The following is a 21,010-nucleotide window of genomic DNA, read 5'->3' as shown; positions in this document are numbered from 1 at the left end:
GCTCTTGCAGGTTTTTCTTCCTCCTTTTCTTTTCATCCCTTTTCAGGCCAAGGGCTATGGGTGGATAGAGCAAGTAACACTGGAGGCAGCAAGACCCTCGTAATTTTTCTTTCCAAGAGCTGCCCATCATTTTGGTACTGTTCCATTTTTCTGTTTTTCCTTTGGGTTTTTTTTTTTGGTCCCTAGTCCTCTTTTCCACTCTTGAGTGGTTGTTGCATACCTGAAATGACCCAAATGAGGACACTGGTAAGTGCAGCCCTGGGAACTCACCCACGTGTGTTTTGTACCTGGTTGCACCTCTTTGTAAAGACTCCCGAGGACTCTTTTTTTGTACAATCCAGCTAAGTGCATGACACAAAGGTCTCACCATGAGTAGGTTAAAATAGCTGCGTGCAAACACACTATGGTATGTATAAAACAGCACACAAAAATGCTTATCATTATCAAATAAAAGTCCTGGTGATTTCAGGACTTTTTCATGACAGTGAAGGACAAGTTGCTCTTGTCCATGTGGCAGCAACTGCATGCACAGATGCAACATGTTTGATGCAATTCAGGTTCTTCATCTCTTGGTTCCCCTGGACAAAACCTCAGTCAGGCTGAGGTTTATTGGGTATGAAAGATAGCTGGAGCCCAGGATTAACTGGTTCCCAAACCACATGTTTCAAAGCAATGGTTCCTTAGTAATCATGATGAGCTGAGGAATTTGTCGTGGTTCTAGGGTTTTCACATCTGCTTGAGGCCAGAAACGTCCTTGGGAAGTAGCCCAGAGAGAGGCAATTCAGTGTATTTTTTCCTTCTTATGAGCCCTGGATTCCTGTGTATCTACCTAAGGCACATTAAAATGCCTAGTGCTCTGGCATATAAATCCATGTGGCTTGTCCATACCTGCTGTTTTATGTCCACACAGACAGAATGCACACAAACTGCTGATGGTTCCTATCAGATTTTGTAGGCTGCAGTGGTATTTTTATGTTCATGCACGGGAACATGCGGCACCGCAAAGAGGAGCTGGAGCTCACGGAACCAGCCTGGCCGAGCTGGCTGTCACGCCATCCATGTAAAATGCCTGGGGACAAGGCTGTGTCCCCGTCCGAGGGATGCCCAGAGCCAGCAATGGGCTGGTCTGACACTGCATCTTCCAGAAGGACACGAAGGGATAAAAAACTCTGCCCCTGCTTGCTCAGGTCAGCTCCTCACCAGCCCGTTTGGCATCTGCTTTGCTTGCAAGCGAGACCCAGATCCTCCGAGAGCACCGGGGCTCTCAGCTCAGGTCTGATCTTTCCGAGATGGGCTCTTGCATTCGGTTCCTTGCAGGGATTTATGAAGCCTCAGGGCTGCTAAAAAGAAAAAAAAATAGACTGCAGTGTTGGAGGGTGGGGAAAAATGGCAGGAAATTAGGGCCATGCTGAAGATGAAGGGGTTTAGTGAAACCCAAGGACTAACTCCACAGCTTGACAGGTTCTGGCAAGTTAAGGGAGGTTATAAAAGCAGGAAGATTTTAAAATTGCCTTGAGCTGAGGTTGGGCCCAGTGATTTGTGCTAAAGCAGAAGAGAACTGAAGACAAAGTGCAGCCTTTTTATGCTGCACATTTTTTGCTGCAACTAAATCGCTTGCATGGGAGAAAGGCCTCGAGATCTGGAACGTGGTGGCAGGTTGTTCTTGTACAGAGCACCTGGTCAGCCTCTTGCACAGGCTCTGAACAAACTGCGTCGCTGTTGTTGCCCAACACTGAACCCAAGGCCTGCTACTGTGCCCAGCCAGGGACTGCATTACACAAAAACATGATCAAGAATGTCATTTTGCTGTGTTATTTACAATGCGATTATGGTGTGGACATGTGGCCTAAAACCAAAGAAATTACTGAATATATTTTCCTCAACGAGTGAGTAAACAGTTACGGCCACTCTTTTCTTTTAGCTGAAAAGTAGTAACAGGTTGGCTGTTTCCAGGTGTAATAATAAAGATTGAGAACTGTCTAAACGCTTACGCACATTTAACCCTTTGCAAAGAGATGGGCAACAGCAAAGGTCTGATGGAAGCCAAAGGAATAACTGAACTTTATCTGGGTGTTTATACTTCAAAAAAGCACAAGCTCTTCCCTGTTCATCTCAGACAGAGGAACATTCTTACAACAGACCCTAGCTCTGCACTGAGTTCCAGCCCTGGTCCTACCCTTGGGTACTGTTTTGGGCAAGTCACTTCACTGATGTGTGTCCACCTGCCTTCCTCTTTATGGTATTCTTGGACCTTAACTCAAGAATCCATCAAGAATTCAGTCAGAATCAGAATCCGCTGACTGAACGGGAGTCAGCGGATGGTCTCACAAGAGATGGTGGTTTGATGGGAAGAGAAGGCAGCACCTTTCCCTGGGAAGGCACCTGCCCGAAGCCTCATCTGCTCCGGCTCTGCAGGGGCAGTTGGCTTCCGCTTCCCGGGAAACACGTTGCTTCCAGTCCTTGCCTTCTGCAACCACCCTTAGCTCGGCACAGAACGCCACTGGATTAAAAGATAAAAGGAAAAACCTCACGCTCTTGCTGCATACCTTCCAGCTCATCTGATGCATCTGCTTCCCTTTCCAACTGTCTCTCTGCTGCAGGGGAGAGAATATTTTCCTGCGGCTGCAGCACTGTTGAAAACAGCCCTTCATTCTTGGCACTGCTACAGCCAGGTTCCAGCTTCAGGGAAAAAGAAGAAAATCTTTCAGTGTGTGTATGTCTGTATTTTAAGTAATCCAAAACCAAAAAATAATAAGGCAGATTTGGCAAAAAAGCCCATGTTCCCCTCTCTGCTTGGGTTTTTGGAAAGGTGCCCTGTGCACAGATGCTGTCATTTTAAAAACACTATTTTCAAACATCTGGGGAAAAAAAAAAGAAAGGAAGAAAGGAAAAAGGCAGAATTTCAGCAGCAGATTCCCCAAAGCTTTTCTTAGAAAGGCATGGATGTCGTACACACACGTAGATCAAATGTCAAGGAGATGAAGCTTTGTAAACTATCCCGGGTGACAAGACAAGGCAACAAATGCTGTTAGCCAAGCAAGCACTGCAGGCTCCTCCTTACATTACAAAAAAATGCTTTGTTTTCACCTCCCTCCATTATTTCACGTGAGACACCTTATCAAACATGATTTTATCTTGACAATTAAATCGCTCAGGCAGCCTGGTCTATTTAATCTTTATTACATTCCAATTAGCCTTGCAGAACCCAGCACTGCTCTCCTGAGAGCCGGCTCCCTCGTGAAGTCCCTGCCAAAACAATACCCATGGCACCCTCGATTCCTGCGCGCGAGGACAGCCAGTGCCTTCTGGTGTCAGCTCAAGTCAGTGCTCGTTTGCTGCAGCAGACAGGCTCTAATCCCATCTGTTGTCCCCACGGGCGACAGCAACGCTCTGCTGCAAAGCAAGCGATGCCTTGAGGAGTCGGGCAGGGAGCAGGGGGAGAATATCCTTGGAAGGGGCCAGAGCAGCCCCTCCTGATCTCAGCACACCACCAGGTTTCCAGGTAGGACATTTCACTGGTAATAGAGGGTTCGCTTGTAGGACTACTGCTTTCTTAGTCAATACATGAGAAGTTGAACTGGGGCCTTGCCCAAGCAAAGGCAAAACGTGTCTATGGCTAATGCTGAAAAGGAAGAAACTTTTGCTGGCAGCAGGGGACACACCAGCTCTCACACAGACAAGGTTTGGGGTCTCCACACCTTTGTGAAGGATCTCCAGCTTCTCCAAGGACTGTGGTGACATCTCAGAGCCGCTGGCGCGTCTTACATCTGCCTGCAGATTTGACACAGGGGTAGTGACTCCTGCCCCATGGCAGGAGCAAAGGAGGAAGAAAACCTCAGCTATGATTCACACACAAAACCAAGATGATGTAACCAAAGGAGTTTATTTGAAAAACCCTTGGAGACAAGTTCTGGCCCCAGTCAGGGTGAGGAATTGGGGACCAGGAAACGACTGCAAAGTGCAGTTTGTCTTCACCGACTCAAAGCAACTTCTGAAACGAAATATGACAGTAGTGCATGCTCGGGCCTCTGAAGAACAAGAGCTTGGGCTGCCATCATGTTCTCCTAGACCTCCCACCACCTCTAGGGGATTAACAGTACATTCAGAGCATTAACCAAGCAGGCACATTGACAGTGGGCAGCCCGAGGCAAGAGGCAGAGGTCCCCAAAGCTGGAAAGCTGGTACCTGCTGGTGGCACCAACTGCCCGGCACATCAGGTTGAGCTGCTTGGGTCAGTGGGGCTAACCAGAGCTCCCAGCATGTTCCTGTGTTCACACAGAACACCCTCAACATCTAGACTGAATCTTCATAGAATGTCTTTGCCATGGCGTGTGCCACTTTCTGCACCTTCTTCTCCTTGGCATCCGGGCCCATGTTGCTGCGGGCTAGTTTAATCCAATACTGCTCCGTCCTGGACTGATAGTCTGCTTGTTTCTCGCCAGGCTGAACAGATGGGTGCTGCTCTTCTCCTAGTGCACAACGGAAGGGAGACAGAAAGAGAGGTCACAACCAACTAATGAAAGCAAGCTGCTCTCCCATGTGTCAGCCCAGCCACGACCACACTTGAGCTGATGTGTTTAACAGCTTAAAAACCTGTTAGTGACCAAGGAAACTTCTCCTGTGCCCTAAGGAGTGTGTACTATCCCACTGCTGAACAAAACCTCAGCTGGCTGCCATCTAGTTGTTTCTAAAATAGAAAGGAAAAAATAACTAAAAACTGTCCCTGAATCCAGGAAAGTGTCTCTCATCCTGTCTATGAGGAGGTCGCACATTGTTGTGACAGTCACCCTGAGTCCTGCCATGCTGCAGCCCTGCATGGGAAGCAGGGCTTTAATCACGGGCACAGGCAAATTTCTGCTCATAAATAGGGTGCATTTGGGTGAATGTGGGGAAGGTGCTTAAAGCATCTGCCCAGGATTCTTCACCTACACGTGATAAAGGATAAATTCCTCTTTAGCATGAGGCTTGTCATAGACTGATGTTAGTAAAAATACTACCATGCTATCCAAAATGTGCTGCCTTTGTATCCTGAAAAATCCCAGCGAGTTCAAGACACGATTAAAGCAAGCTGGCCTATCCCAAATACTGAAATCTTGTTAAATTCAAAGGAAAACCAACGAAGCCTTCCAGGCTGACAGCCATATCAGCAGGTATTGTACCAAAAACACTTTGTATATTAATCATTACCTTCCTCATCTTCACTCTCGTCTTCAGAGCTTTCTTCATCCTCTTCCCCTCCTTCTGCACCTTCCACATCATCCTCTTCATCTGATTCTGACTCCTCCAGCCATTCTTGGGCTTCTGTGATGAGAAAAACAGATAAAAGAAATAAATAACAAACTGTTTCCCACTCCTACACCCAAAACTGTCATGCAGAGCTTTTCTTGCTCATGAAACTCCTGGTTTCTTGGACCATGGATTCAAAATGTTACACAGCTTTAAACAGCCTGAATTTCCCCATCTGTGGCAAAGGAATGGCCAAGGTTCACTCCCCTTTGGGCACAATGACGGTAAGTGACTGATCTGTAGGTTCAAATTCAGAAGGAATGAAAACAAGTCCAGGTAGTTCAGACCTCATGTTTGCTACAGGTTCCTTGGGTGACCAAAGCAAATAGTTTTGTCACTTGCGAAATGGCAGTAACAGCAGTTGGACAGTCCAGAGCCAGGCAGAGGGAAATATGAAAAATCCATGAAAGCATTCAGATGGAGAGATCATTAGGAGGGGAGGGCAGGAAGAGGACATACAGACAAAACTACCAGAAAGAATCATACATGGCTTTTCCATCCTGAGTCCTGCCAGCTCACCACAGCCATGAAGCCCACTGCAAACTGTTTACACCACAGACCTCATTCCCAAGACTATTTTTACGGTGTTTGGAGCAGCTGTGACATGTTTCTCATGTACCTGCCTGCTGCTGTGTGCAGAGTCAGCTCTCCTAGTCTGCTGCACCAGTGGCATTAAGAAAGCTCTGGGGCAAGCAAAGCAGCGAGCTCCACGGAGTGATCCCAAGTGCTCTTTCCCTACACACAGCCTACATTTGGACAGCACAAGATTGCTTAGTCTACCAGGCAAAGATTATCACTCAGAAAGAGGTTATTCCCTGATATTTCACTGAGATGCTTTGTCAGATCCTGGATCTTCATCTTCCAAGTCTAGAGAGAATCTTGTTTTCTCTATTCTGGCCCTTACGAGGAGCTTTCAGGCACAAGGTAGGAGGCAGAGAAGATTTTCTAGATCCTGTATTGGCAGCTGTCCAAGAAGTATTCAGAGATTTGGGATGTCAGCATTTATCACACTTCTGCATTTCCCGTGCACTCTGCTCACCACACAGTCTCTCCCAGGGCTTCTGTTAAGTCTCTGGCTAATGCCCACGTGCTCTGCAGTACTTGGATCCTCCTTGGGCAGAGCAGGCACATCCCTTTCCTCTGCTGAGCAGATCAGCATGGCACAGCAGCACTTTCCAGGCTATCCTGCCACCAGTTAACACAGACACTGTTTGCACCTCTTGGTTTTCAGAGCAAACAGGCCAGAACTCACTCCCTGCACTCACAGCAAAGTGCTGGACCAGGGAGGCTTCCACAGTGACAGTGACCATAAGGCCCCACGTATCACAGACACTCCCAAACTTATTCTGTCAAGAAAGCACCACTGGTCAATGGTTCATTGTCACCCTTAGAGGAATTTCCCCATGTTGTTTCTGCTGGAAACCTCATCTTGGTGGCCACTAGGTTAAAGGGACGGAGAGCACCCACCACCAGAACTTACTTGGATCCATCTCCACTAAAACTTTCCATTCTTCCATTTTGTGCAGGTCAAGGCTGTAGAGGTCGCTGAGGGTGAACTGGCGATCCCCCACCTCAAACATTCCCCCATACACATAGAGAACTCCGTGCTTCACGGCCAGCATGGCGTTTGAACGGGGGCATGGTTCCACTTGTTGGCCCAAGGCTCCCTCTTCCTCCTCCTCCTCCGATTCAGACCTCGCTCTCTCTTCTGCAGGCCCAGACATCACCTGCTTGATTGTCATGACAGTCCCATCTTCCGCCACCACCTCTGTGACTGTCTCCACCGGGCCCCGTGGAGGCTGCTCCTGCAGCTCATCTCCTTTCCCCTCTGCCTCAGCTTGTCTGCCACGTCTTCGTTTCCTCTTCTCCGACTTTGGTCCCTGTTAATAGGGAAGGAAAAAGGGAACAATGTGAGACTGGGTGTGACCGTGTGCGGCTAACAGGTACAGCAGGTAACAGTGCTACAGCCGCTACCGGGAGAGAGGTGGGAAAATCCAATTATTTTTCACTAGGACTGTAAGTCTCAGTTGATAGGTGCAAGCTCCCACAAAGCATGAACCAGCCATAAAACAAAAGGCAGCAAAAACTCGAGGAGAATTGAGGGTGTGAGGATGGTGCTGTTGTTAATGGGCTAGGGAAGGAGAGCAGCCCTTTGCTCCCTGTCCTGCGGGCACGCACGCGCCTGCGCACACGAGCATGCACGCTCTCAGTCCACCAGTTTGTCACAGGAGCAAAAGAAAATTACCCACCATTTTCTGAAATCAAAACAATTGCTGGGTGCTAAATTACAGTGCATTAACAGGAAGCACTCCAGGTCTTCAAAGTATTGTGTAAAAAGGCTGGAAAACAGTTGGCTAGGAAGCCAGAAGCAAACACCTGAGTGGGTGTTTGTATGTTATTATGTGATTGACTTCTCTTTTTTGAGAATGAAGCCAGAAACAGTGGAGGTGGAAAGAAGGAAGCTCAACCAGGCCATTTCCACCTAGCTTCCTACTTGACAGTGGTTCAAACAAAGACCTGAAGGTCGTATTTCTGAAGCTCTTTGGAGCCAAGGGTAAATATTTCATCTCTTCTAGCAGGTCATGTGCAAGAAGAAAATCAGAGAGCTTTCTTGATCCCAGTGCAGGATCTTCCCAGGGAAGCTTCTTCCTAACTAGCTTGTGTTAAACTTGCACATCTGACCTGGGATGGCCTCCAGTAAAACACCATAACTGTGTTTTTATGTGGCCTCGTTTCGTCCTGCATTACACAACAGGGCACAACAGGGCTACAAGGCTTCTTTCCTTCCCGAAAGGAACAGAGACCTCATCAAATTGTGAGAATTTTGGACAAACAGTGGACAGGGAGAGCACAAGGAGCCTGAGAGCCAGGGAGAAAGGGCAGCATAAAGCTGAGAACCCTGTCAGGCTGCACTGGAATTGCACATTCCCACCCTCGTGCCTGTAGCCCTTTCCGCTCTCCACAATTAGGTGGCTGCAGACCAAAGTGGCAGCCAGACCAGGTGGCTCAGTGTCTGGAGCACCCCGAGTTACTGGAGATACAGCCTTGCTCCTGGGGAAGCTCACAGCAGGAAAGCTGGATGGGACCCAAAAAGGCCCAGAAGAATGACTTATTCCAGGTGACAAAGGAGAACGAATGGAAGACATTGGTATCATATTCAGACATGACCTTAAGCTGCCCAGGAAACCAGCGGTTTTTCCCCAGGTCGTAGAAATAAATATCATTGAAGAAGTCCCCTTCAATGCTCTCTTCCTCCTCCTCGTCATGCACACCTCCGAACAGAACGGAGCGGTTACTGGGGCCGATGGCCACAGAGAAGCCAGACCTGGCAGGAGGTTTCACTCCGGAGGGGTTGAGCCGACTCCACGTCCACTTGTCTGCTAAAGGATAAAAGAAAACAGGAGCATCAGCAAAGCGGAACCTCGATCGTTTTCCCATCTCCCAGGCGCCTTTGGTTCTCCAGCAATCTTCCCAAGTATCTCAAGAACCCATTTTGGACACTCCAGGAATTGCCTAATGCACCTTCAACAACATTACTAGAACCACTTGCATTTCCACTTCAAGCACTTGGATGACCTGCACATCCCTCTACCTGGGGGACTTCTGAGGACAATCACACATGAAGGAAAACAAACAAACAAAAAACCCACTGTTGATAATTTCCCTGCATCACTTCCCAGTCTTGTCTCTTAGAATCTATAAATGAATGATCACTACCAAACAGGCCTTGCCAGGAACAGGAATTTCCCCAGTGTGGGAAATTCTGCAATCCCAAGGATTTTTTTGTTGTGAAATAGAAGATGAACAATCAAAATTTCTCCAGGAAGAGGAGTTTTATAATGCTGCTTTAATTCCCTCCCACACAAACACCCAAAACCTCATTAACACCATTTCCTGTAGCTTTTCTGAAGCTGCCTGAGTTATGCAAGGAGCCTGGAAATCCTCCTCTCCCTCTCAGTGGTATCAAGAGGGAAGGGTTTTTGGTCTGTTATCCAGAGCAGAGAGGGAATTGGATTCGCAGTGCAGCAGCATCCCCTCCAGCCCAGCCCTCCTATCTCCCATGGTAGCAGCCTACCTTCCTCCTTGCCTGGGCCTTCACTCTTCAGCAGGAACATATCTGTATGCAGCGTGCCCTTGTCAACATCTTTCTTAATTTTCTGCAGGGAAGGCAGACACAGGGATGTTCAGTGAAAAAGTTTCAATAAATCAAAAATCAGGGGGGGCTGGTCTCCCTTCCAGAGCCAGGAAGTCTCTCCTTGGGACTCTGCAGAGCCCCGCTCTGCACAGGCCTTGTTGGGGTGCAACACGTACCCTGGGACCCAGAGCCACGTGAGAACTGCAGGATGCAGGTAAGGGCAGGAATTCTGGCATTCAGGGAAGAGAAGAACAGGGAGAAAAACAGATATTTTCAGGGAAGGAAGGAAGGACAGGTAGCACCAAGGAAACGGGAGACACAAGTTTCTTTCTTTTATTCTGCTACGGAAAGTATCACTTGCTCCCAAAGGAGACATGTAACACCTGGGACCATCCCCTCTACCTGTGAGGAGGGCAGACCCCGCTCCACGAAGCACCCCACAACTTTCCATAGGGCTGAGAGGCTCCCCGGGATCCTGCCCTCGAGGCCGGGCAGAAGCTCCGAGCGTCTGCGCGCTGTCACTGCAGTGACAGCTCTGCGCTTGGCACGCGCGCTCAGCCCCTGCCACCTCCCCATCTCCATCCCACTACAACAGCAGCAGATGTGACACTGCTTGTTCTCGACACCCCAGACTGTCTTTTTTTAACATTTAAGGTCCCAAGAAGCCTTAAACGAGAGTTTTCTCCTCTGTGCAGAAACAGATACACCCCGCTTCCACCCCTGCTTCAGGCACCAGCAAGACACCAGCAAGAGCAGCATCCAGCCTCAGCTGAGCTAATGAAACACATCATTTTTGACGCGATTTTCTTCTGCTCCTTCCACTGCAAGCCCCTGCACCGCCAGCAACACACGGGATATGAAAGCAGCGCTCTGCACCACCACCCTAGGAGCACTGTTAACAATGTCATTATGCATCCATCCTTCCTGCAGAACTTCCTTGTAATTCCCATCCTCCCGGGGGCCAGGGCACTGCTGGGCTGGGCAGCGCTGCCAGCAGGAGCTGCTGGACGAGCCCGGCGCAGCTTGGGGCATCGCGCAGCAAGGCTGTAATCTGGATGATGCTGGAAAGGCCCGTGGAAAAGCGCGAAGGAAGTCCTGGAGGGAACAGGAGAGCTCTCCTCTCAGTGCAGCAAAAGGGAAGCTTTGGCTAAGGCCAGGATCAGGGCCCAGCCTTAGGGCTGTGCTGGGAAATCCTGGTTTGTCTCCCTGCTATCACACTCAAAGATTATCACCCTGAAGGACCTGCGCTCTGCAAGACAGGATGTCTGTGATGGTGGCATCCTCCTCCATGCTGCTGCTTCAGAGAGGTCACCAGCTGCATTATACTACCTCCAGTCCCCGAGTAACATCAGCAACAGCCTGATCCCCTGCCGAAGGGGATAGACCACGATGACTCCTGCAGCCTCTGCCAGCTTTCCAGCAGCTGAAGCCCAAGCCAGACGACTTTCCGCATAGGCGAGAGGCTCTGGGACACAAGCAGAGGAGACGACAGCCTGAGGGCCAGGGGCTCCTCACTTCCAACAGCTCCTAGAGAGAGGGATGCCAGGACAAGAAGGGAGAGCAAACTGCCATGGAGAGAAGGTGCTGGAGCACCAGGAACGTGGGCTGCATGCACTGTGGTGCCCACATGCTGGCATCTACAGTGCAGTCTGCAAGTGCAAAGGGCTGCGAGTCACTGCGTGAGGAACACACGCCGGGGTCACGCCTCGCTGTCCTTGTCACACACACCCGGAACAGCAGAAGTCACCAGCGAGCTGCACGCTGGGCATGACCGAGCCCTTGAGTCAGTCCTCACCTCGACCAAAGACTCCGTCCAGTCCCACCCAAGTAAAGAGCTGCCACAGATGGACACAGAGAGAAGAGGCAGGGAAGGGCAGGGGGCTTCACACTAATTTACAACCTTGAAGGCACCCAAGGACTGCACAGCACCTGCCTGCCCACCGTACAGCAAATGCTGTTTGCTTGCTCCCTGCTTCTTCAGTGTTAGCTCTACCAGGACGTATATGTGCATATAGAGGACACACAGGATGGAGGGTGCGGAAGCACAACTGTCAAGCATGGCAAGATGAGCACTGTGTGCACGAAGCGGGAGGAAATAACATGTAACGGGGGCTGCAGCTGGCTTCAGTGTCATACGTGCTGGGAGAAATAACTGTGCTATTTTTCTCCTGAAAACCACACAGCTCCCTGTAGTAAATACACAGTGCCTGCACCATGACAAAGCTTCTTGGTCAGAGCAAGCCCCGATGAGGTGCAGTGGGAGTTGGTTCCTGGCTGTCGAAGCGACCCCTCTTTCCTGGGAAGGCGGTGCGGAGCTGCGGGACAGCAGAGCCACCCCCGTGCCAGCACAGCCCCTGTCCCAAGGGAGACGCTCCAGCCACACCAAGGAGCTCTTGTTCTCACCCATCCTTCTTGCCTTGAAGTTCCAGCTGCTTGCTTGCAAACTCAAAATCTGCTTGGACCTCCACAGTCTATTGTTTGCATAGAGAGATGAATTAGCAAGTTAGAAGAGCTTTGCAGCTATTAACTAAAAACCTCTGGCTCCAGGGACAGCAACAGACATGTTTATCATTTTCCAAATGGCAAGGAAACCGAGGCCTGGAGAGCTCTTCCTGACTGCCACGATTCCCCACTTGTAACTGCTAACCGTGCTTAATAAAAAAACAGCAATAATGCCCAAAACACCCAATTAAGAGAAGTCCTCAGCAGGCAGAACTGCAGAGCAAACCCTTCCTGCATGACCCTGCAATTCAGCAAACCCCAGCCCTGCCGCAAGCAATCTCCCAGCAAAACCCCCTCCAGTGCTGGCAAACTCACTGCAAAAACCCCACGCGCTGCTGGTTTCCTTTGGCACGCACGAGCCCCCCGCACACGCGGCGCGGCCCTGCCTGCGTCCACCTGCACGGCGGCGCAGCTCCGGCGCGCTCCCGGCACTGCCGTTGCCTAGCAATGCGGAGGGCTCTCTGCCGCATCCGTCCCTAGCCCAAGAAACGGGCCAGGAGCCGGGTGAGAGCAGCGGAAGAGGGAGCGGGAGCTCCCCGCAGGCTCCGGAGGGGTGGAGCGGACACGGCCCCTTCCGCAGAGGAGGGCAGACGTCGCCGTTATCACTTCCAGGCTGCGCGTGGAGCCCACGCACGCGGGGACACCGCTGTGCTGAGCATCACACGTTTAAAATACCTGGCACGTTACCGGCACGTTGTGCACCAGCGTCTCACGTCGGTCACGCTGGGGATGGTAAAGCTCAGATGTGGTTTTGCACTATTTGCACCTTTGTTCCCCACCTGCAGTTCTGCACACCAACTCAGTGGTGTCCGGTGGCCGGCGTGGGCAAGCGCATGTCTGGGCACCGGCTCTGTCCCCACGCTCCTGGAGGGCCTCCCTTGAGGTACTTATGGACACTGCTCAGGTCCCCTCTCAGCCTTCTCTTCTCCAGCTGAACAGGCCCAGCTCCCTCAGTTGTTCCTCACAGGGCAGATATTCCAGGCCCCTGATCATCCCCTGAAACACTCCTCACTGCAGCATCTAACGGAGACAAGGGCAGGTCTTCACTGCACCTGCCCAGCTCCATTCGTGTTTCCCTTTCACCAACGCCTCTGTGGGCTGTATACAAATTTATAAGCTAAAAAGTTCAGCTCCAAAATCATCCATAAGCAAAGGGACAAAGAGAACTAAATAACCACACCTTAACGAAATTGTGCTTTTCCTAAAGGGTCAAAATCTTGCTCAATACACATTCAGGACCATGCTAAAATCTGTCACGTTTGCATCTCAAGAAAGCTGCACGGAGAATTGTGCCAGCGCTTTGGTGAGTTTGCAGCTGGGATGCGTCACTCCCGCCTGAAAACGCACTTGTGCTGCAGAGACACAAGCAAAGCCTTGGCTGGGAATGGCACATCGGAGAGCAGCAGACTCAGCTCTCTCTATTACGAAGGCAGTAAATTCCTAACTGCCAAAATACCAGGCCTGAGAGTCCAGAGGAGGAGTGGTTATTTTAATCTAAAAGCTGTTCTGAGATGGAGGGGAACTGCACCCAGCTCTTAAGCCTGGCTTACGAAGGCTGAGGACTTATTCGTTACAGCAAAGGACTGAGGGCTGCTTTGTACTCTCCTGTCCCTCTGCTTCTCTCTTGATACCTCAAAGCAACCCAAAGCAGTGCAACAGAGAGCAATCTGCTCAACTGGAATAAGAGCAAATGCAAACGAGCATCAAGTTTTATATTTCCATGGGCCACAAGGTACTCCTGGAAGCCAGGTGCTTTCTGCAGCCTGGGACACCCACACGCTCACGAGGGAGGAAGCAGGACAAAGCCCAGGCAGGTAGAAAACCCTCCATTACCAAACCTAACCAAATGCACATGTGAGGAGCTGGAGCCCTCAGCGCAGGCCGGGAGGAGGCACGAATGCTTCTAAATATATAGACAATCTTCCCTCTCCTTTCCCTCCTTTTCTTCTTTGTTCATTTATTCAGATGAGAGGAACAAGGCGTCCTCCTCCCCCAGTGACACGCTGCTGGAAGCGATGCCTCTCCACGGAGACAGCGGCAGCCGGGGCTTCTGTCTGTGTTCGCAGCATTAAAAGCTTTTGCAGGAGCCTTTTGCTCAATGAAATATTTACTTCCTCCCTCCCTGCATGGAGACAGGGATACTTGGTCAATGAGGACATATGGTCTAAAGGGCTATACAGTATAAATTACCGTGACTGAAAAAGCAAGAAGCAGAGCAGAGGAAGCCTGGTGCTCATCAAAAGTCATCTTTTCACTTATTGAGTTTGCTAATCGGTGCCGCTTCCTTAACCCTTTCAGTGATGCAAGAAAATGCAGCTTAAAAGCAGCAGTTGCCTGAAAACTTGCAAGTGCTGGAATGTGTCCCAGTAATTTCGGAGAATGCTTGAAGCTGGCAGCAACCATCACTGTTGCCATCACAGTTGCTCATTCCTGTCCCCATGATGTCACCTCCTTATGTCAGACTAGATTAGCAGGGAAAGCAGTCCTTTTAACCTAATATTCCTTTTAACCAAAACACTCATTTGAAGCACTGAATTTTAACTCATTTTAACCAAGTCAGTTCCTTGATCACCACCCAAGTGCATGAACAACTGGGTCACAAGCACTAAGGGATAATGGGAGGGCAAGAAGCCTCTTCTAGTAGCAGTGTGGGCTGGCAGCAGCCTGAGCTCCCTGCGCAGTGCCAATCCAAGGGCACAGTTCTGCCGTCGCTTCAGGCTGGCACATCCACAGGCCAACATGGAAAGGGCATTTTGGTCACCAGCGTTTTCTGGACATCTGGCAGCTGCCCAACACACAGAAACTATTACAGGGTCAGACAGAGCAGCGGGCAGTTATGTGACGAGGTCATCAGACCCTGCACTGGAGACGTGGTTTGTGTAGCTGGGCACATGAAAGTAGCAGAGCCGCGAATTCAATTTTACTTCCAGACTTTAAGCACTTTTGCCTCTCCAAGCGGCCAAAAGAGGACCCCACAACCAGCACAGGTCAAGACCGTCATTTTGGTCTTATTTAGACAATCTGAGTCTTATTGAGGCAATTTGAGCTTTTCACTGCAGCCCGTTGGTTTTTCTTCACATCAGCTACTCTGTTTGGCATGCAGGAAATACCACATGAGCTACCACCTACCTGTTTGGAGTAGCCCCCATAGATGATTATGCCGCCCTCGGGAGTGGTAGCCATTTGACATCCAGATCTTGGAGCAGGCCCAATCCCAGAAGGAGCCAGCTTGCTCCACGTGAAGGAATCCAGGCTGAAGGCGTACGCATCGTTGTAATAGATGTAATCTCTAGGGAGAGCAGATTGGCACACCACAGGTTTTTACAATGACTGCCACTTAGGACAGAATAAAACGGCACCAGGAAATGGTGCAACATTTTATTGAACTCCTTGCATTTATGGTCTTTCTCCCTCTGTAGCCATAGCAATGTGCAGGCAAAGACTCGCTGGGGTGAAGGTTACCACTGCAGTACAACAATACGCTTTTCATGAAGCTGCTTTAAGCAGGACACTCTTTTTTTTTTTTTTAATTTATGTTATTCTTTACTACAATAGAAGTTTCACCAACCCTCTCCAGGAAACACAGTTCCAGTAATTTAAACCAGAACACAAAAGATCGAAATAGATGAGGGCTATGTCTGTCTGAAGAAAAAAAAGCAAGCAAAACAAACAAAAAAAATACATACCCATGCTCTCTTTCAACTAGCCAGCTTGCATACAGGAAGGTCTGCACATGCTAGACTCCCAAGTATGCAGCCAGCTCTAGGGCAGGCTTGGAAACGTGGGCTGTGCTCCCAGAGACTGCAGTTGTGCTGCTCAGCACCTCTTAGATGACCCGGAGCTCAGCTTGAGCTCAGCTAAATCTAGTTCAGCTCCAGTACTGCTCAGGATAACCCTTGCACTAAAGCCCAGCTTGCTGTGAGTGGTGAAATTCTGTTGTCTTTGCTACAGAGGACTCGGTGCCGCAGCCATTCCGCAGGAACCCACCTTGCGCTCTCGTGGAAACCTCCAAAGACTATCAGCTGTCTTTTGCAAGCAACCATTCGATGCCCACTTCTTCCAGAGGGTCCTCCTGATGCCCTGAAAGGCAAAACAATTCCACTCACCAACAACAAGGTTCCCCTTAGTCCATTTTCATAGAAGCCAGGGGCTGCTGTGCTGGTTGAGTTCAGTTTCTGTTCTTCTGCTACAGAAAGCCACAAAGAATTTTTTTCCCCTCTTAATATGTACGTATAGTTTCCTCCAGAACGATATGTGTGCTCTTCCTGCATTGCTTGGTATTTACAACATAGGCATTTTGCAGTAACGGTTTTATTCCTAGTGATAAGCCATCCAGCCTCTAACAGCACCCAAAGCCTTGAAGTCTTTTCTGCTGTGACTCAGGAGGTAATTTTTCAGGAGTGTTTAATGAATAGCAGTTAACTCCCACAATTGCAAGGAAGGCACTTTAGAAAGAGATGCCTTTTCTAAGCACCAGGAGTCAAAGACTGGCTCTTATATTCACTCTTCTTCAACGTCTTAGAAAGTCACCTTTCATACTGTCTTCACTTACCCATTTTCAGGTAGATATAATGTCAAACTAACATGAATACTTTGTAAATCACTTTGATTTCCTCAATAACAAAGGCTTGCAACAGAAGAAGTCAACACTATTATCTTACTTAATAAAGAAGCAGATATGTATCACCATGCTGCTCTTGTTGAGCCTTCCCGACCTTTCAGTTAAATGTGCCACTTCCACTTCCAGGAACAAGCCCGTTGTCATCTCCAAAAGCCAGGCAGTTGGCAATGACATTCCCAAGAAGCAAGAAAGATCCACCTTCCTTTATATGTTCACCCACCGTCAGAGCATCAAATTGGATATAACAAAAAAAAACCTTCAAGAACTCTTAAAACAGAGGTGACTTCAGGCCCAGCACAGCCCACGCAGAAAACAGGGTTTTTCCTCTGTTTGTTCTCTGCCACCCTGGATTAATCTATCACATTTTCACTCTCGCTGAGAAGTCTACCAAAGCACACAGTTAGCACCACTGAGCTCAGCAAGACTTCTCAAACAGGCAGCGCTACCATGCTCTAAGTGCTTGCAGAATCTGGGCCTAAATAACTAGAAAACCTGGTCACAGCTGAAGACAACAGCAAAACCTAAAGCCACAACCCTACTGCGACACTCGAACTGGCAGCGGGAAGCGGGAAAGGGCACTGAAAATGAGGGCTCTTGTTTGCCATCCAAAATGACCAGCCTCACACCAGCCACAATGAAGAACTCCAAGCAGAACAGCAGCGTTTGGTAAGAAATTAATACTGATTGCCAGGACTCTTTATACTAACAGTGAATGAGGTTTTCCAGGCATTTTGTAGCAGAAGTACCATGCAGAATAGCACCTCTACTATTAATATTGTCACCATCTCAAAACATTATTTTTTCTCCTGTAACAAGGCTTCCACATTATTATGCCAGAGAATGGAACCTTTCTTTTTTTCTTTTGGTCAAAGGAAAGGGAGGGTTAAAGATCAGTGTTCACAACAAAAAATAAAGTCCTGTTGTCAGAGAGTTTCTCTTTGTTTCTCCATTAGGCTTCCTCTAAGTCAAAAACCAATTCTGAGTGATAAAAAGTGTATTCAGTGATATGTGTGTTTTAATACACAAGTCCCCAGAAGTGAATAATTAACTGTTTGCCCTGCACAAACCTATCTGATATGGGGCCTGGCCCGCATTCAGAGAAGTCTCCAACGCACTCAATCACAAGGCTGCTCTCTCCTTTCCTTAGGGCAGCAGTACAAGCTACAAGACCAGATACTACGAGAGAGAGGGCCTCCTAAATTCAAAAAAAAAAAAAAAAAAAACAACAACACCTTTACAAAGTAATTTTACATTGGGCTATATGTAAAGCTGAGGTCCTTCTTCCCCCATCACGTATCATGTAAAGTATCATGTAAAATGCTGCCGTTCCAGAAGGCACTTGCTGCAAGCTCAAAACCTCGTTTCCAAAACGAAGGCTGCCTCCCTTCACCTATATCGCTGCTCAGGGCCAAAACAAACATTTTGGAAACACTTTCATGGACCTTATGATTAATACCTCATGGGTTTGACACCAGAAAGCAGACATGTGGGAGGGAGCTGTAAATTCTCTAGACCTTTTTTTAAAAATAGATTAAAAGATAACCCTGGATAAGGACTGGCTCTGCACACACACAGCACGAGCCTGATCAGAACTGTTCCATGAGGAATTTAATGATGCTTGTGGAGTTACTCTGGGGCTTACAGTAGCAGAACAGATCTGAATTCAGCCCCCAGATTCAAGGATTAATGACTTACATGTCACAGAGGGTGCACAGTGTTTAAGTCACTTACCTTCTCATTCACTCCTTCATCCAGCGGCTGCTCAGATAAATCTTGGTACCTCCCCTTAGTAACAACAATGATGATGTATTACCCATCAAAGAGGCTTTTCAGGACAAGGCGCTTTTATCCTCGAGTACACAAGGCAGCTGAAGGCCGAGACTTTAACATTTAGTTTTAAGCCTTACACTGACAAATGCAAACACGAATGTTCTGTTCATTGGCACGCACAGCCCTGTCCCCTTGTGTCTGCACACTCAGCCACGAGCCACACAAGGGGCAGGTATCTCGCTCACCCAGCAGGCGACTTGAACTCACAGCTGCCACATTAGCACATGACGCTCAAACTCAAATCACCTTTGCATGTGCCAAGCACCTGTTACATATTCGGCTTCCACGACCATGGGTCTCTGTTTGATGACCAACAGCTAGTGGGGAACGATGGTACTCATCTTAGCAAGAGGGGCACGCGTCTCTTTGCAAAAAGGCTGGCCAACCTGGTTAGGAGGGCTTTAAACTAGGCAAGAAGGGGGAAGGGGAGTGGCACACTGACGCGGCAAGCAGTACCGCACAGCCCAGGTCAGATGGCGGCCAGTGGGAGTATGGTAGTGGGGAAGTGAGGATAGGAAATGATCCCGGAGGGTCCTCTTTCGCCCCTCCTGGGAAACCTGTGGCCTCTGTTGCTTCCCTGAAATGCCTGTATACCAATGCGCGAAGCATGGGGAATAAGCAGGATGAACTGGAGATCTGTGTGCGGTCCCAGCGTCATGATCTCATCGGAATCACAGAGACGTGGTGGGATAGCTCGCACGACTGGAGCGCTGCCATGGAAGGCTATGTGCTCTTTAGGAAGGACAGGCTGGGAAGGCGAGGTGGTGGAGTTGCTCTTTATGTGAGAGAGCAACTGGAATGCATGGAGCTCAACCTGGGAGTGGAGGATGAGCGAGTTGAGAGCTTGTGGGTAAGGATTAGAGGGCAGGCTAATGTGGGAGACACTGTGGTGGGTGTCTGCTACCGGCCACCTGACCAGGACGAGGAGGTTGATGAGGCCTTCTATAGGCAGCTGGATGTTGCCTCACGGTCACAGGCCCTGGTTCTCATGGGGGACTTCAACTATCCCGACATCAACTGGGAGGACAACACAGCCAGGCATAAGCAGTCCTGGAGGTTCCTGCAGAGCGTCGACGATAACTTTTTGACGCAGGTTGTGGAGGAGCCGACGAGGAGAGGTGGGCTACTGGACCTCGTGCTATCAAATAGGGAGGGCCTAGTAGGAGATGTTAAGGTGGGGGGTAGCCTCGGCTGCAGTGACCATGAGTTGGTGGAGTTCAGGATTCAACGAGGAGGAGGCAGGGCTGTAAGTAGCCTTGCGACGATGGACTTCAGGAGGGCCAACTTTAGCCTCTTCAGAGACCTCCTCGGTAGAATCCCATGGGCTAGTGCTCTAGAAGGCAGGGGGGCCCAAGAGAGCTGGTTAGTTTTCAAGCGGCACTTCCTCCACGCCCAGCAGCAGTGCATCCCTGTGTGTAGGAAGGGAGGCAGAGGGGGCAGGCGACCTGCGTGGATGAGCCGGGAGCTTGTGGCAATGCTCAAGCAGAAGGCAGCGGTATACAGAATGTGGAAAAAAGGACAGGCCCCCTGGGAGAAATACAGGAACGTAGTCAGGGAGTGCAGAGATGCGACAAGGAAAGCTAAGGCACGTCTGGAAGGCAAGCTGGCAAGGGACGTTAAAAATAACAAAAAAAAAATTCTTCAAATACATTAACAGCAAAAGGAAGATCAGGGAGAACGTGGGTCCGCTGGAGGACGGGATGGGCACCTTGGTTACAAATAACACAGAAAAAGCAGAGTTGCTCAATGCCTTCTTTGCTTCGGTGTTTACCAAGGGCAGCCCTTTAGAGCCCCAGGCCCTAGAGGCAAGAGAAGAAGCGGGTGGAGAGGAAGACCTGCCCTGGGTAGAGGAAGATTGGGTCAGAGAGCACCTAAGGAACCTCGATACCCACAAATCCATGGGCCCTGATGGGATGCACCCCAGAGTGCTGCGGGAGCTGGCAGATGCCATAGCTAAGCCGCTCTCCATCATCTTTGAAAGATCCTGGAGAACGGGGGAGGTGCCGGAAGACTGGAAGAAGGCCAATGTCACGCCAGTCTTCAAAAAAGGCAAGAAGGAGGACCCAGGCAACTACAGGCCAGTCAGCCTCACCTCCGTCCCCGGAAAAGTGATGGAACAGCTCATACTGGCTGTTGTCTCCAGGCACATGGAGGACAAGAAGGTGCTCAAGAGTAGTCAGCATGGATTCACCAAGGGAAAATCTTGCCTGACTAACCTGATAGCCTTCTATGATGAAATGACCGGCTGGATAGACGAGGGGAGAGCGGTGGATGTCGTCTATCTCGACTTCACCAAGGCTTTTGACACCGTCCCTCACAACATCCTCCTGGGCAAGCTCCGGAAGTGTGGGATAGATGAGTGGACAGTGAGATGGATTAGGAACTGGCTGGATGGCAGGGCCCAGAGAGTGGTGATCAGCGGTGCAGAGTCTAGCTGGAGGCCTGTGGCTAGTGGAGTCCCCCAGGGGTCGGTCCTTGGTCCAGTCCTGTTCAATTTATTCATCAATGACCTGGATGAAGGCACAGAGTGCTCCCTCAGCAAGTTTGCTGATGATACCAAACTGGGAGGAGTAGCCGATACCCCAGAGGGCTGTGCTGCCATCCAGAGGGACCTGGACAGACTGGACAACTGGGCG

The 21,010-nt window shown here is 49.6% G+C and overlaps 1 protein-coding gene across 3 annotated transcripts in view; it reads right to left on the bottom strand.

Annotated features, from left to right (window-relative positions):
• Positions 1-185: 185 nt before the first annotated feature.
• KLHDC4 (kelch domain containing 4) overlaps positions 186-21,010 on the bottom strand; it is a 32,225-nt gene continuing 11,400 nt past the window's right edge. Inside the window, exons 6-15 of one of the 3 annotated variants that reach the window (XR_015913479.1) lie at positions 15,911-16,003; positions 15,053-15,212; positions 9,362-9,443; positions 8,455-8,666; positions 6,767-7,166; positions 5,188-5,301; positions 4,186-4,469; positions 2,547-2,679; positions 1,201-1,337; positions 186-220 (exon numbers count right to left, since the gene is read on the bottom strand). Coding sequence is in view for 1 of the 3 variants with exons in the window: in XM_088526254.1 (XP_088382380.1) it covers positions 4,294-4,469; positions 5,188-5,301; positions 6,767-7,166; positions 8,455-8,666; positions 9,362-9,443; positions 15,053-15,212; positions 15,911-16,003 (1,237 nt within the window). In the remaining 2 variants the exon portion in view is untranslated. Of the gene's footprint in view, positions 221-1,200; positions 1,338-2,546; positions 2,680-3,866; positions 4,470-5,187; positions 5,302-6,766; positions 7,167-8,454; positions 8,667-9,361; positions 9,444-15,052; positions 15,213-15,910; positions 16,004-21,010 lie in introns of those variants that run through there. The other 2 variants (XR_015913480.1, XM_088526254.1) reach the window with 2 other exon arrangements.

Source organism: Tinamus guttatus, unplaced genomic scaffold (assembly GCF_059628265.1).
Source record: "Tinamus guttatus ecotype Peru unplaced genomic scaffold, ASM5962826v1 Tinamus_guttatus_pri_ptg000244l, whole genome shotgun sequence".
NCBI lineage: Eukaryota > Metazoa > Chordata > Aves > Tinamiformes > Tinamidae > Tinamus > Tinamus guttatus.
The sequence above is the reverse complement of the archived record's forward strand: the minus strand, read 5'-3'. Positions and strand labels throughout refer to the sequence as shown.